This window comes from Tricharina praecox (assembly GCF_024521635.1).
Source record: "Tricharina praecox strain CBS 144465 chromosome Unknown BZA05scaffold_4, whole genome shotgun sequence".
NCBI classification, from domain to species: Eukaryota; Fungi; Ascomycota; class Pezizomycetes; order Pezizales; family Pyronemataceae; genus Tricharina; species Tricharina praecox.
The window spans coordinates 1,135,475-1,147,935 of record NW_026250406.1 but is presented as its reverse complement, the minus strand read 5'-3'; the positions used below and the strand labels follow the sequence as shown (position 1 = coordinate 1,147,935).

Below are 12,461 nucleotides of genomic sequence, written 5' to 3'. Positions count from 1 at the left end.
GTAACGTACCCACGACCCACGACCCACGACCTCGGGCTTCGACTGGCCACTGGGTGGATGAACGAGGACTCGGATGGCAGGTGCTTCGGGAAAGATCCGCCCTCGTTGAACTGTTGCTTGCTTGCTTGTTGAGCAAACCACTTTTTCGTGGCGGCGGCGGTGGTGGTGGTGGTGGTGGTGGCGGTGGTAGGGGCACATGTCTATCACTCGCCCCGCGCCCGCCCCCCGCGCTGCCCGACGCCACACCTCTCCCCGCCCTCCACAGCACTCCCATCCACAGCACTCCCACTCCCACCTCCCCAGCTGTCAGCACCCACACCGGTTCACGGATACCAAATAACGAATATCACAAACCCCATAAGAAGTATGTAGTATTACTAACCTTCCAAGTTCCCGCATCTCCTTCTAGAACAGAGCAAAACACAATCAACAATCAACAAACGACAAACAAGTTCATATCATCATAATATTTTCCCCCGATCCCCACCCAGTCCCTTCCCCCCCCTCCCCACCAATCCTTTCCCCCACCAGTCCCTTCCAAGTTCCTTCAAAGTTCCTCCAAGCAAACAAACGACAAGATACAAGACAGCACACGAATAGAACAGAAACAGAAACAGAAACAGAATAGAGCAGAATAGAACAAACATCCCTCCTCCTCCTCCTGAGAACCTCATCCATCGCGTCGTGATAATGCAATACCCTCCACCATCCTCTACCACCGTCCACCACCTACTACTGGCACCACCACCTAATCCCGTCCCATCCATCATAAAAGCAAAGCAAAGGCAAAAAACAAACACAGGCAATCGGCGAGGAGCAAAGAAGAAGAGGAAGAAGAAGGGGGGTAAATGATATAACACAGAGCCCTTTGGGGAAATGAAAACAAACTGAAAAAACAAACAAACGTAAAGAGTCGGGATATATGGGGAACGTAATTGACAGCAAAGAAAAGAAGAAGAAAAAAAAGACAAGCAGTAAGAAAGAAAGAAAGAAAGAAACAGAAAAGGTACAGGCGCAGTTCAGATAGATACAAACACACGATCCTCCTTCCCTCCCACCAACCTCATCCCCCCACCCACTCACCCCACCTTCCCGAACCCGTCCCCGTCCCAAAAGCAAAGAGAAAAAGAGAACGCCACAGGCACCGTGATCGGTGTGGTTCCAACAAAAAAAAACTGAAAAAGAACGCAACCACACCACCCGGCTGCCAGAAGAAGCACCTGTAATGTAGCCAGCCCACCTCCCACCTCCCAAACGAAGAACGCAAAGAGAAACGAGAAATGAAAAGGACGAAGACAATAGCAAACGCGTAAACAAACATGAATAGTAATAGTCGTGACAAGCTTTTTGCAGACAAGTTGTCGCACACCTCCCAGGGGAAAAAAAGAAAACAAGGTGAAAAGACGCGAGCAACGAGAAAACAAAAAGTGTATGGTATGAAATCCCCAAATGCGATGTACCGAAATTCACAATCAAAGCAAACCCAGTTTTGCTCCTACCCAAAGCACCCTTGTACGACATGACCGAACTCAAGAAATCTAAAGATTCAATGCGGAAAAAAAAGAGATGAGAACTTCCTCTTTGGTGGACACAGAGAGAAGTGCCCTCCTTCGATCACCCGAAAAACTCACGACGAGCCGGCGCCCCGAGAGCGTCGTGTTCGCTCCATCCACTTCCGTTTGCCAACTCTGGTCTCCAGATGGGGTGCTGAATTCGTAACATCGGTACCAGCCGCCATCATACTGCTTCGCATCTTATTCCTGTACGCATCCACTAAGAAAGGATAAATTTTAGCTCAAACTTTTCTTATTTTTTCCCACATCTGCTCAAAGAGAGGGGAAGACAAACTCACGGGCTCGCTGCAGAAACATCGTCCTCCCCGCAAACACCCTCGATTGACTCCACGACATACGATAGCCCAGCTCGTTCAAGTCGTTCTCCTTCTTTCTCTTGGAACTCGAGGGCGGCGGGGTCGGGATGGTCATGTTACTTCCGTCCAGCATAGGAACGACCACTTGGGTGTGAATTTCGGTCCCATTGTTGTCCAGATCCTCCTGGGACGAGATGAACGACCGGGGGTAGACCGAGTTGGACTTGCGGTACGAGTCTGGAATCTCTTGCATATGGACCTGATCGAGCATAACGCGGACGCGCACGCGTGAGCCCCGGTGCGGATCGTCCACAAGGATAAACTTACGGCGTTTGTGGTCCGGAATATCGCCAAACAGAGACGTATTGCTCACGGGGGGCGTGGAAGTGGTGACAGCGGTCGGCGCACTGGAGGTCGGGCCCATGGTGTCCATCGCGCTGTGCATGCTGGGGGGAATCGACGAGCCGGGTACGTTCTCCGACGGGTACGACGAAGGGTAGTGGAAGACGTTCCGTGGTCGAATGTCGTTTCCGCTGCTGGGTCCCTGGTGGTGATGGTGAGTCTGTCCGTTTCCGTACCCGCCCTCACCGACCGCCGGCGAGAGATGGCCCGCGTCCGTGCGCGCGTTCTCGGCAGCCAGCTGGTTCTGCACGTTGTTGTACGACGACTGACCGTTGTGGTGATGGTGTTGCTGTAGCAAGGCACCCATGTCGTCGTCCCCGTTGGCGGATGTCGTGGAATCGGCTCCAGGTTGATGGTGGTGGTGCTGCAGTTGCGCCCCCGAGTTGGGCATCAGGTTGGAGGGACCTTTCAGTCCCAACCCGGCGCTCGACGACGACAGAGGCTGAACTCCCGGCGATCCGGCACTAAGGTGGGCTTGGGCGGCCGCAGCGGCGTTCGCTTTGCGGTTATTGAGCTTGGCCATCCTCCGCACCCGTCGACTTCGCAGTCTCGGGTCCTGGTTCGAGTTCCGCCAGCTGTCTACTGCACGCTGAATCAACCCGCGCTTGCCACGCAACGAAGGGTTGAGATCCGCCAACGCCCACCCGACCGTATTGCACTCCGTCTCATACACCAAACGATTACCGCGGTACTGGTCTTTGCTGCAGCAGGCTCTCGGATACACGCAATTCTCGGTTTTAAACTCGGGCGTAAGAGCATCGACGTTTACCGACGCGACGTCACACCGAATCGTGTACTCCATCTTGACTCTGTCCCGCGAGTACTCGAACATGATCCACTGCACGCCGTTCTGATCTTGCCTAACGACCAGCGGAGTGGTGGCAGGGATAGGACCTGGTGCTGCGTTTGGATTGATTGAGCTGGCTTTATTGCCAGAAGACGACGGAGGTGCCGTACCTGGAGATGATTTGTGAATAGGAGTTTGCTGATGCTGCTGAGGCATCTTCGGCGCAGACGTAGGGTTGGGAGCAACATGGTGGTGCTGCGTCTGCTGCTGCTGGGGCGGAGTCATCGTCTGGTTCGGTGTGTGCGACATCAACAGCGGCTGGTTGGCCATGTGCTGATGCTGCGTCTGCGGCGGGTACGAAGGAGGGCCCGTGGGGATTTGCGGCGAATACGTCTGCGGGTAGCTGTAGAGGGGGTTCTGCATTGGCTGGTTCGAGTATACCGAGCGATGATCAGGTGCAGTTGGCGAGGCGACGGAAGCCGGCGAGTTCGACTGAGGAGTGTGGTATATCGGGGGATACGTTGGGCGATTCATCGTGTGAGCTGCCATGAGATCTGCGCCTTCTGCGACTGCTAATGGTGAAAAGACGCGTTAGAAACTATGATTCAGACCGAAAGAGCTGATATTTCCGGTGCGGCAGCAACGAGAAGGAAGATGAATAAACTCGACGGCGACTCGAAACGAAGAGCGCAAACGCGAGAAAGGAGGAACCGCGGGAATCAACGCGTTCGAGTGTCGATGGACCACGACAAGACACGACAACGACAACCTATACGGTGGTGGGAGGTGACGAGGGGTAATGTGCAGGGAGGTGAAAGTGGGGAGACGAGGGAAGAGGAACGTGGAGGGGGGAAAGGATAATAGAACGAAGGAGGGATGGGGAGGGAGGAGGTGGAAGGTATATGGAGGAAACGAGGAAGGGATGGGAGGGGGGGGTATAAGGATATCAACTGACTGGGGACACGCAACACACCTTGAGACGGATATGACGAAGCAGTACTGCTTGGAGTTCCGTAAGGCGCAGCGGCGAAGTAAGGGATCTCCTGTTGCTGCTGCTGTTGGGGATGATGCTGGGAGCCGGGAAGAGAAGAAGATGAAGGCGCGAAGGGAGACTGATGAGGCGGATGTGGCGACGAGTAGGCGGAGGAAGGGGGGTGTTGTCCCTGATGCTGTGGCAAAGGTGGCCGTGAGTGTGGGTGCTGCTGCTGTGGATGCTGAGCTGCAGACGATTGATGCTGCTGGTGGGACTGCTGTTGCTGGTGGTGGTGCTGTTGCTGAGGGTGGGGGGAGTTTGCGGAGGATTGTGGTTGGTGGTGCTGCTGCTGCTGCTGGTGTTGTTGTTGATGGTGGTGCTGGGGATGGCCAGGATGGGTTGCGGGCTCAGCAGCCGGCTCCTCCTTATACCCGCCGACTGGTTGATGCGACATCGGAGTGGCTTTTTTTCTCTGGAGTGGACCCGGGAGCGGAAGTGACGGGGGTTGGGAAGTGGACTGGGGGTGTGGGGGAGGGGGGGAGGGTTGTTCTGGTTGTAGTGGTGGTGGTGGTGGTGGTGGGTGGTGTAGGTGGGTGTACGATGTGTGGTAGGATGGAGGGGGGGTGTGTGTGGTAGATGTTGTGGAGGGTAGCGGAGGTTGAGTGGGAGCAGTGGGAGGAGGAGGGCAGCAGCGGTAGTAGTAAGGTACAGATGTGCGGGAGGGCAGGGCAGCGGGAATGGGCTGGGATGGGCTGAGTGCGTGAGTGAGGGAGTGAGTGAGTGAGCGAGCAGGGAGAGACTGGGTCAGGGCTGGCTGGCTGGCTGCGGTTCGCTATGGGCAAATATTATCGAAATTTTCGCCTAGTAGCTGAGATGCACTGCAGACGACGACGAGGTTGTTGTTGCAGACGAATGGGCAACACCAGTTAATAGATGGATATGGTCGAAGCGGGGACGACGGGGGGGGCGTGATCTGCCTCTTTCTTTCTTTCTTTTCCCAGTGAGATCCTGTGGGAGAGGATGTTTAAAGGCGAGGGTTGAGGTAAGGGTGTACGGACGGGCGGGCGGGTTTGGGATGGGATTTGGGGGGTGGGGAGGGGATGTGTAGCCTGGTCTCGCGAGGGGGATGGGAGGAGGCTCGAGGGGGAGAGGGGTGGGTAAGCAGTTGTAAGGAAGGGAAGGGAAGGAGGAGGGAAGTTTGGGTTGAGGAAATACTACAGTGAGGGAGGGAAGGGGGGTGGAGGGGGGGGATGGCGCCGATGATGATGCCGGTCGTTGCAGCTGCCCTTCTGCTACTGGTGCCGCCGCGAATCGAGTAAGGATGGCGCACTAAGAGCTTTTCCAGAATAGATTAATAACAACAATCAAAAATACAAAACATGAGTCGAGTAAAATGTAAATGGCGGTTGTTCTTTTTTTATTTCTTTTCGAAAAGAAAAAAAAGTAAGAAAAAAAAGAATTGGGACCACAAAAAAAGACGACGACGACGGAAAACGGTTTGGTGGCGTCGATGTTGGTGGCGGATCGAATACGGAGACACCAAGTCGGCTGAAACGATTGGTTCGCAGCAAACGAGAGATTCTGCTAATGGACCACAACACGGCCCGACTGGCTGGCCGGCTACGTTGCTACGGCTTGGGAACGAGAGAGCGAGATGATGGAGGCAGGACGCGGCCACTGGCAGCGCGCGACTGGAGCAGATCTGGAAAACAGACACCGAGACAAAACAAAAACAAAAAAAACAGAGACAGCAACCAACGGAAGAAGAAGAAAAGAAGGGTGCGTGGTGCGGGCTGCTGGGGCTGGCTGGATGGCTGGCTGCTGCTTGTGCTTGTGCTTGTGCTTGTGCTTGTGCTTGTGCTTGTGCTTGTGCTTGCGTAGGGGTGTCGCGATCTATTTCGCTCGCGTGGTTGGGGAGGCGTAGCACAACTCGAAGGAAGGGAAGGGAAGGAGAGCCCGGGCGGATGGGCTGGCTGGAAAGATGGCTGATGGCTGATGATGATGTTGATGGAGGGAGGGATCGATGGAGGGAGGGATCGATGGAGGGATGGGAGAGATGAAAACGGTTGTCGGAGACACCCTACGGTACCGGCTTACCTGGTAGACAGCTCGATACTCTCTATACCTACAGCAGGTATATGGGTATCTGGAATGGCCGGAACACTTGAGGCCCGAATTCGACTTTGGCTTCTCTTCTCCTTCTTTTTCTCTTCTTTTCTGTTTCTGTTTCTTCCTCTTCTCCTTCGTCCTCGTCGATGCCTCGGGTCTTTTTTTTCACTAGTAGCGATGGCGCGAGGTGTGTGACAATGACTCGAGTCAAGTCGGTTCCAGAGTCATTCGATATAACACCGACGAGAGGCGCAGGCGCATGAACATGCAGCGAGCGTCGGCCAAGCAGAAGGACACCACAGAGATATCGGCACGCGGAGAGTTTGAGTGGAGCTCTTCGGGAGATGAGCAAGGTGAGCGGGCGAACGAAGGGACGGAACGGTGCGGAGCAATAGTGGAGCGCAAACAAGCGGAGAGGGGCTGGTGATATCTAGAGGGAGGAAAAAAAGAAAAGTGAAAAATGCTCGGAGGAAGGCGCCGAAAAGACGCGCGACGGCACCGGCAAAGTCGGCGGCGGCGAAGCGCAAAGAATATCACTGATCACTGTTGCTGCTGATCACAGAGCAGAAGCCGAGCCAACGACACGGCCACAATACGACGCGTTGATCCGGTCCAAGCTGGTATCATAGTGATGCAGCCCGGGAGGGTGCCCGGTGGAGCAGAGGCGCTCCACTGCCTCCTCCCCCTCCTCCACCACACTCTGAAGGAAAAAAAAACACCTGCATCACCACCTCCACCACCACCACCATTACTACTACTAGCACTGACGTCCCACCACCACCACCACCCTCACTCGATGAGCGGTGACTCTACTCTTCATACGAACAACGTGAGCCCTCGCTCGTTGCCGACACGCCCGTGTTCAGAGTTCAGTATGCGGTGAGCGGTGTACGATGTGCGGTGAGCGAGCGGTGGGCTCGTCGGAGTGCAAGTGCAAGCGCAAGCAATTATTGGGCGGTTTCAGGAAGATCCGGCCAGCTACCCTGCGGTGCAAAAGAAATACACATGAAAAAAGCCCGCAAGCAAAGCAAAGCAAGCAAGCAAACCGGAAGAAAAACAAGAAAAAGAAAAAAGAAAGAAAAGAAAAATCACTCGAAGAAGGGACGGAACATAGAGAAAAAAATGTGAACGGTGGAAAACAGCCTTTCCTTCCCCACCCTCCCCGAGTCGGTCCCCCCACGGAGGGATCCCACGGACTTACCTACGCATAACTTGCTTAGCCCCGTGTGTATCTGGCTGGCCGGTTGACTGGCTGGCTCGGTGGACGCAAACAGCACTCGCGACTCGCGAAGTCACTACTATCATACTCTACATAACACGGCTGAGCGAGCGGCGAGTGTGCAAACAAAACAAAACAAAAAAAACACGAGGACGATCTATCGACGAGTCGATCTCGCGAGCGACTGGCCCCGTCTCCCTCAGCTGCGCGGCGGCGGACATGGAATATTAAACTTCAAGGGCACCTCACAGCAGCAGCAGCAGCAGCAGAAGCAGCAGCAGACGCGGGAAGCGAAGAGAGATGGGATAACGGTCGCTAGCAGGCAGCCGGGGGGGAGGGGGGAGGGGAGGGGATATCATCGCAGGGTAAGAGAACTAGGGGGAAAGAAGTAAACATACGGTACCAGGTCAGCGAACGAACCCTTGGACGTCAATCGATATCGATATCGATATCGGAGTAGAGCTCGAGCTTGCTGGCTGGCTGGCTTGCTGGTCTGCTTTTGCCTGCCTGTCAACTTCAGTCTTCGCGAAGGACGGCGATAACTACCACAGTAGAGTACTCGACACACGGCAGACGAGAGGAAACCCCGTGTCCGTACGCAGAGTGGAGTACTGTAGATACCGTGCCTACTCTACACAACGATTGTGCACTCGATCAATCAAACCGACCAGACCGATCATCCAACCGATCATCCAACCCAACGCAGCCCACCACCACCAGCCAACGAGTTAGCCAACCAACCAGCTGCTGAGATATCACGATTTCGATATCGAATCGGAGGGTGGAGACAGACAGACAGACAGATAAAGGGTAAAAACGAGAATACATATATCATATGTGACGGGAAAAAACACAACCCGTCCAACTGGGCGCTTCTCTGAAACAGAAGTGGGTTATTAATGTTGATATTACGCGCCACCACCGTGACTCCGTGAGCAGATGGGACGGTTGGTGCTTGGTGCTTGGTGCTTGGTGCTTCCTACTCTACATACTCCACGCATACCTCTCGCTCTGCAGATAGATCATAGATGCGAGTTGCCGGCTCGAGACGCTGGGTTTGTCGGAGCGGGCTGGGCTGGGCTGGGCTGTGAGCAACTCCTCCCCATCCCCTCACCCCACACACCACATCTTTGAGCTTGCCTGCTTGCTCGCTTTGCTTGCACAGAGATTTTTTTAATCTATCAGTTGTGCTGTGCGTCGGAGATACGCATACCTACGTGCGGAAGTACGGAAGGTAATGTGATGTGATGTGATATCGAATATGTAGAGTAAAGTGTCTATTGGGATGACTCCGAGGCGTAAAGCCGCGGTTACCTACGAGGCACCGCCTCCCTCCCTCCGTGTGGATGGCTGGATGGCTGGAGGAAGGCCGCCGCCGACGACCAGCCAGACCAGACAGGACCAACCGGATCGAGGCAATCTTACCCTTTTGCGGGTTAAACGCGAAAAGGAGCAGGGGCGGGGGGCAACTGCTGTCAATGTGGACGGACGTCACTTTTCTTAGTTAAGCCATTTATACAATTCAGAAACGAATCCGGATATCAATAGCAATATCTAGCAATATTTAGCAATATTTAGCAATAGCAACATAATAAGGTTCGCATTCAGGAACCGGCTGTTGGAGATGTAAGTACGGTAAGTAAGCAGACAGAAACCCCCCGTCAGAAGTAGTGTGCGGTGTCGCGCGCAACGTGGGATGCGGATGCGGATGGGGAGTTGAGTTGAGGATTGGGCGAGGAAGCTTGCGGCCTGCGGCCTGCGGTCTTCTTTGCGATGCTGGTTTTCTTTTTTCTTCCAGGTTCGGTTACTGCTCTATTGAGTTTTTTTTAGGGTTTTTTAGGGTTTTTTAGTTTTTTCTTTTTCTTTCGCCTTTCGTTCGTTCTTTCTTTTCGTGCAGGAACAAACCAGATGGGATGAAAGGGAAGGGTTCGAGGGAGGGGTGGATGGTGGTGGTGGTGGTGGTGGTGGTGGTGGTGGTGGTGGTGTTGGATGGGTTCTTCTGCAAGATCGACCGGCGGGAGCAATCGTGACTGGGGGTGGGGGTGGTGGTGGTGGTGGTGATCGAGGCAGGCAAGGGCAGGCAGGCAGGCAGGCAGGCAGGCAGGCAGGCAGGCAGGCAGGCAGGCAGGCAGGCAGGCAGGCAGGCAGGCAGGCAGGCTCCTTCTCGATGATCTGGAGACGGCGGGGGCTTCGTTTGTACGCAGTATCTAGAGTACCGTAGTACATACCAAAAGTGCCCGATCCAAAGGTTGAATACCTCCTCCTCCCCTCCCTTCCTTTCGCCTTCCCTGGCTCGGAGGAAGTCAATCGCGATACGACCACGCCGGCAATCGCTACGACCCCGTCCTCACTCATCACGATGTGGCGGAGGGTGGAGGGTGGAGGGTGCGGCCAGGGTTACGCGTGCGTGCTGAGACACCAAAAATGATGGATGCATCGCGCATGTGTTGGAGCGAGGGAGCGAGGGAGGGATGGGAGGGAGGGTTTCGAGGGCAGGCCAGTAGACAGGCAGGCAGGCACGCAGGCACGCAGCGGTAGGCGGGAGCAGGGAACAGGATCAAGGGACACACGACGAGGGGATGGAGTTCGGGACGAGGGGAAGGGAAGGGAAGGGCTCGATCAGAAGGCTGGTTGGCGGTGTATCATCTGGCAGGGTCGGTCGGCACCAAGCGAAACGTCAAGGGCTCAATCGATGCTCTCTCTATCTTTCATCGTGGCTTTGGGCGGGGGGGGGGGGTTCAATCGCTCGTTCGTTCGTTCTTCACACGACGACTCGCTCAACGACACGACGGAGGGCTCCGAAAGAGCCGGTCAGAGTGCTGTTGCGCCCGCCCTGCCCCGCCCGCCCCGCCGGACCATAGATCCTTCTCCGATCGCGACAATTACACATGGAGGAGTGTCTAGACTCGAGGAGAAACGAGAAACGACGACGACGACCTAGAGGAGACTTTCCCGAAGCTCCGCCGCTGCTCACGCCAGACGCTCCGCTCTACTCTACTCAAACTAGCAGTGATTCTTCCAGCTTCCACTCTCTCTCAAACTCCCTCCACCCCCCTCTCCTCTCCCGAGAGTCGGAGTCAACTTCTTTTGGTTTTGGCGCTGTGTAATCTGCGTTCGTTCTCCTCAGCCAGCCTCTCTCTAACTCCGACCTCTGACTTGCTTGCGCATCGGTGAGTTCCGGCCGCTGTGCTGACGACTTCTGCTCGTATGGACCACTTTAGCTGCTCTCCCTACGCCAGCTAGTGCGAATGCGTACCTATCTTGATTCTCCTCGCGCAGCCGGCCTGACGCCGACATTGCTGGCTGGCTGGCTGGCTGGCGGAAGTGATGGTGGTGTTGGACGTCGACGAGCAGCAGCGACTCGCCAGCGAGTGGGAAGGTGGACCCGCTCTCCTCGTCTGCCCCGTCCGACCAGCCGAAGACGAAAGACGAAGAACGAAGGACGACGACGACTTTTTTTTCACGCTCGTTCGGATGAGTATAGCTCACTTTGGCTCTCCGAAGCGATACAGATTCGCCGCCTTGCCCGATCGGGGCGACAAATGTTTTCTAATCGCTTTTTTCTCCTTTCTGCCCCACACCACCACCACCACCACCACCACCACCACCTCCACCACCTCCACCAAATCCCACCCGAACACCCTCCACCAGGAGCACTGTTGCCGATGAATGGACGGATGGTGGATGGTGGTGGATGGAAGGTGGGTGGATGCGTGATGCGACGCTCACGAATCACGACACCATCCTACCTACGTAGCCCCCCCCTCCCCCCTTCTACCCACCCATCCACCCCCGTCCACCCCACGACACTATCCTTCCGACGTCTCATCGGAGCTTCAATCAGCTAAACTGCAAATGACAACCAGCACGGGAACCGGAGGATCGACACTCTCGAGTACCGTATATTATCGACTCATAAAAATATTCCTCACGCAAAATGCCCAATGCGCACTCCACGGCACACCTCAGCACGTCTACAGGACTCTAGTAAGTACCGGTACTTTACAAATGGATAGTCAGTTACATGTGCTGGATCGATGAGCACTTGCAGAGTACGAAGCCCTTAGCCCACCGGATAATTCTAAAGAAAGAAACGACCCCCTTCTCGAACCATCGTCGTCGTGTTCCTTAGGTCCGTTCGCTGATCCAACTACCGCACACTAGAGTTAGTTATGTAGAGCACACAGCAGCTGTGCGTCACTGCGTCTACATGCTCCACTCCACTCGTCTACAGATGGCATCTGATTGGCCGGCCTCGTGAGACCAACCAGTGAATTGAGCTCGTATGTATGTGTGTAGGCGAAGGCGAAGGTAAAGGGTGTTCGAAGGGCGATTTGAGTTGAGTTGGGCTACCCAACCTTTGGGCCGCGGCCCCCGAGTGGCTCGGATGGAACAGAAGACGACACGGGGCGGGGGGAGGGGGATGGGGGCAAACCCCACAAAACACATCATTCACAGCCACAGCCACTCCCACCAGCACCAGCACCAGCATCGTCATCCTCAGCGTAAGCATCATCGATATCATCGGATCGTCTGTTCGCAGGCGAGGAGGAGGATGAGGGTTGAGGGCGAGGGTGAGAAGGGAAGGGGAAAGGGCAGGGGGCAAATGTTCGGAAAACTTGGCCGCGCCTGACAAGGGGAGGAAGGTGGTGGTGGTGGTCGGTCGACGGCGTAAATGATCCACCGTTGGGTTGGGGGCGCTCTGTTTCTACCTACCGGAACGACCAACCATCAACCATCAATCATCAACCATCGAGGAGCAGATGCAGATGATGCAGATGGATGCAGATGCAACCAGCCCTCTCTCTTTCTTTCCTTTTCTTTCTCATTGAAGCTTTGGTTTCTATGCTACTCTGCTCGGTGTGTGCGTATACGGTATGCGTGCTCCCTACCGCCTCCCTGATTGTGATATCATCCTTCCATCCAGACGAGCTTCTGCGATGTTTTTTCTTTCTTTCTCTTTCTCTTTCTCCTTTCGCCTCTCTACCTAGCCTCTTGCGCATCGAATCGAAGGAGAGAGAAAGCAAAGAAAAAGCCTTCCGAAAATAGCAAATATCAACCTACGTGAGAGAGAGGGAGAGATTAAGGGGAATCGCCGGTG

At 55.1% G+C, this 12,461-nt stretch overlaps 2 protein-coding genes across 2 annotated transcripts; one reads left to right on the top strand and one right to left on the bottom strand.

The window, feature by feature from the left end:
- Nucleotides 1-1,555: 1,555 nt before the first annotated feature.
- Nucleotides 1,556-4,680, bottom strand: BZA05DRAFT_388784 (uncharacterized protein). The gene is made up of 2 exons (XM_051482705.1): nt 4,033-4,680; nt 1,556-3,631 (listed from the first exon to the last, which is right to left on the bottom strand). Exons 1-2 carry the CDS (start codon nt 4,484-4,486, stop codon nt 1,827-1,829), a joined length of 2,259 nt encoding a protein of 752 aa, XP_051342632.1. The 5' UTR covers nt 4,487-4,680; the 3' UTR covers nt 1,556-1,826.
- Nucleotides 4,681-10,224: 5,544 nt separating this feature from the next.
- Nucleotides 10,225-11,378, top strand: BZA05DRAFT_203006 (uncharacterized protein). Its single transcript, XM_051479520.1, has 2 exons — nt 10,225-11,113; nt 11,227-11,378. Exons 1-2 carry the CDS (start codon nt 10,609-10,611, stop codon nt 11,277-11,279), a joined length of 558 nt encoding a protein of 185 aa, XP_051342631.1. The 5' UTR covers nt 10,225-10,608; the 3' UTR covers nt 11,280-11,378.
- Nucleotides 11,379-12,461: the final 1,083 nt, after the last annotated feature.

Coding starts and splice junctions, on each gene's coding strand:
- BZA05DRAFT_388784 (XM_051482705.1), bottom strand. CDS start 4,486: ATGTCGCATCAACCAGTCGGCGGGTATAAGGAGGAGCCGGCTGCTGAG. Junction 3,632..4,032: donor TTCGTCATATCCGTCTCAAG/GTGTGTTGCGTG, acceptor TTTCACCATTAG/CAGTCGCAGAAGGCGCAGAT.
- BZA05DRAFT_203006 (XM_051479520.1), top strand. CDS start 10,609: ATGCGTACCTATCTTGATTCTCCTCGCGCAGCCGGCCTGACGCCGACA. Junction 11,114..11,226: donor CACGACACCATCCTACCTAC/GTAGCCCCCCCC, acceptor AATGACAACCAG/CACGGGAACCGGAGGATCGA.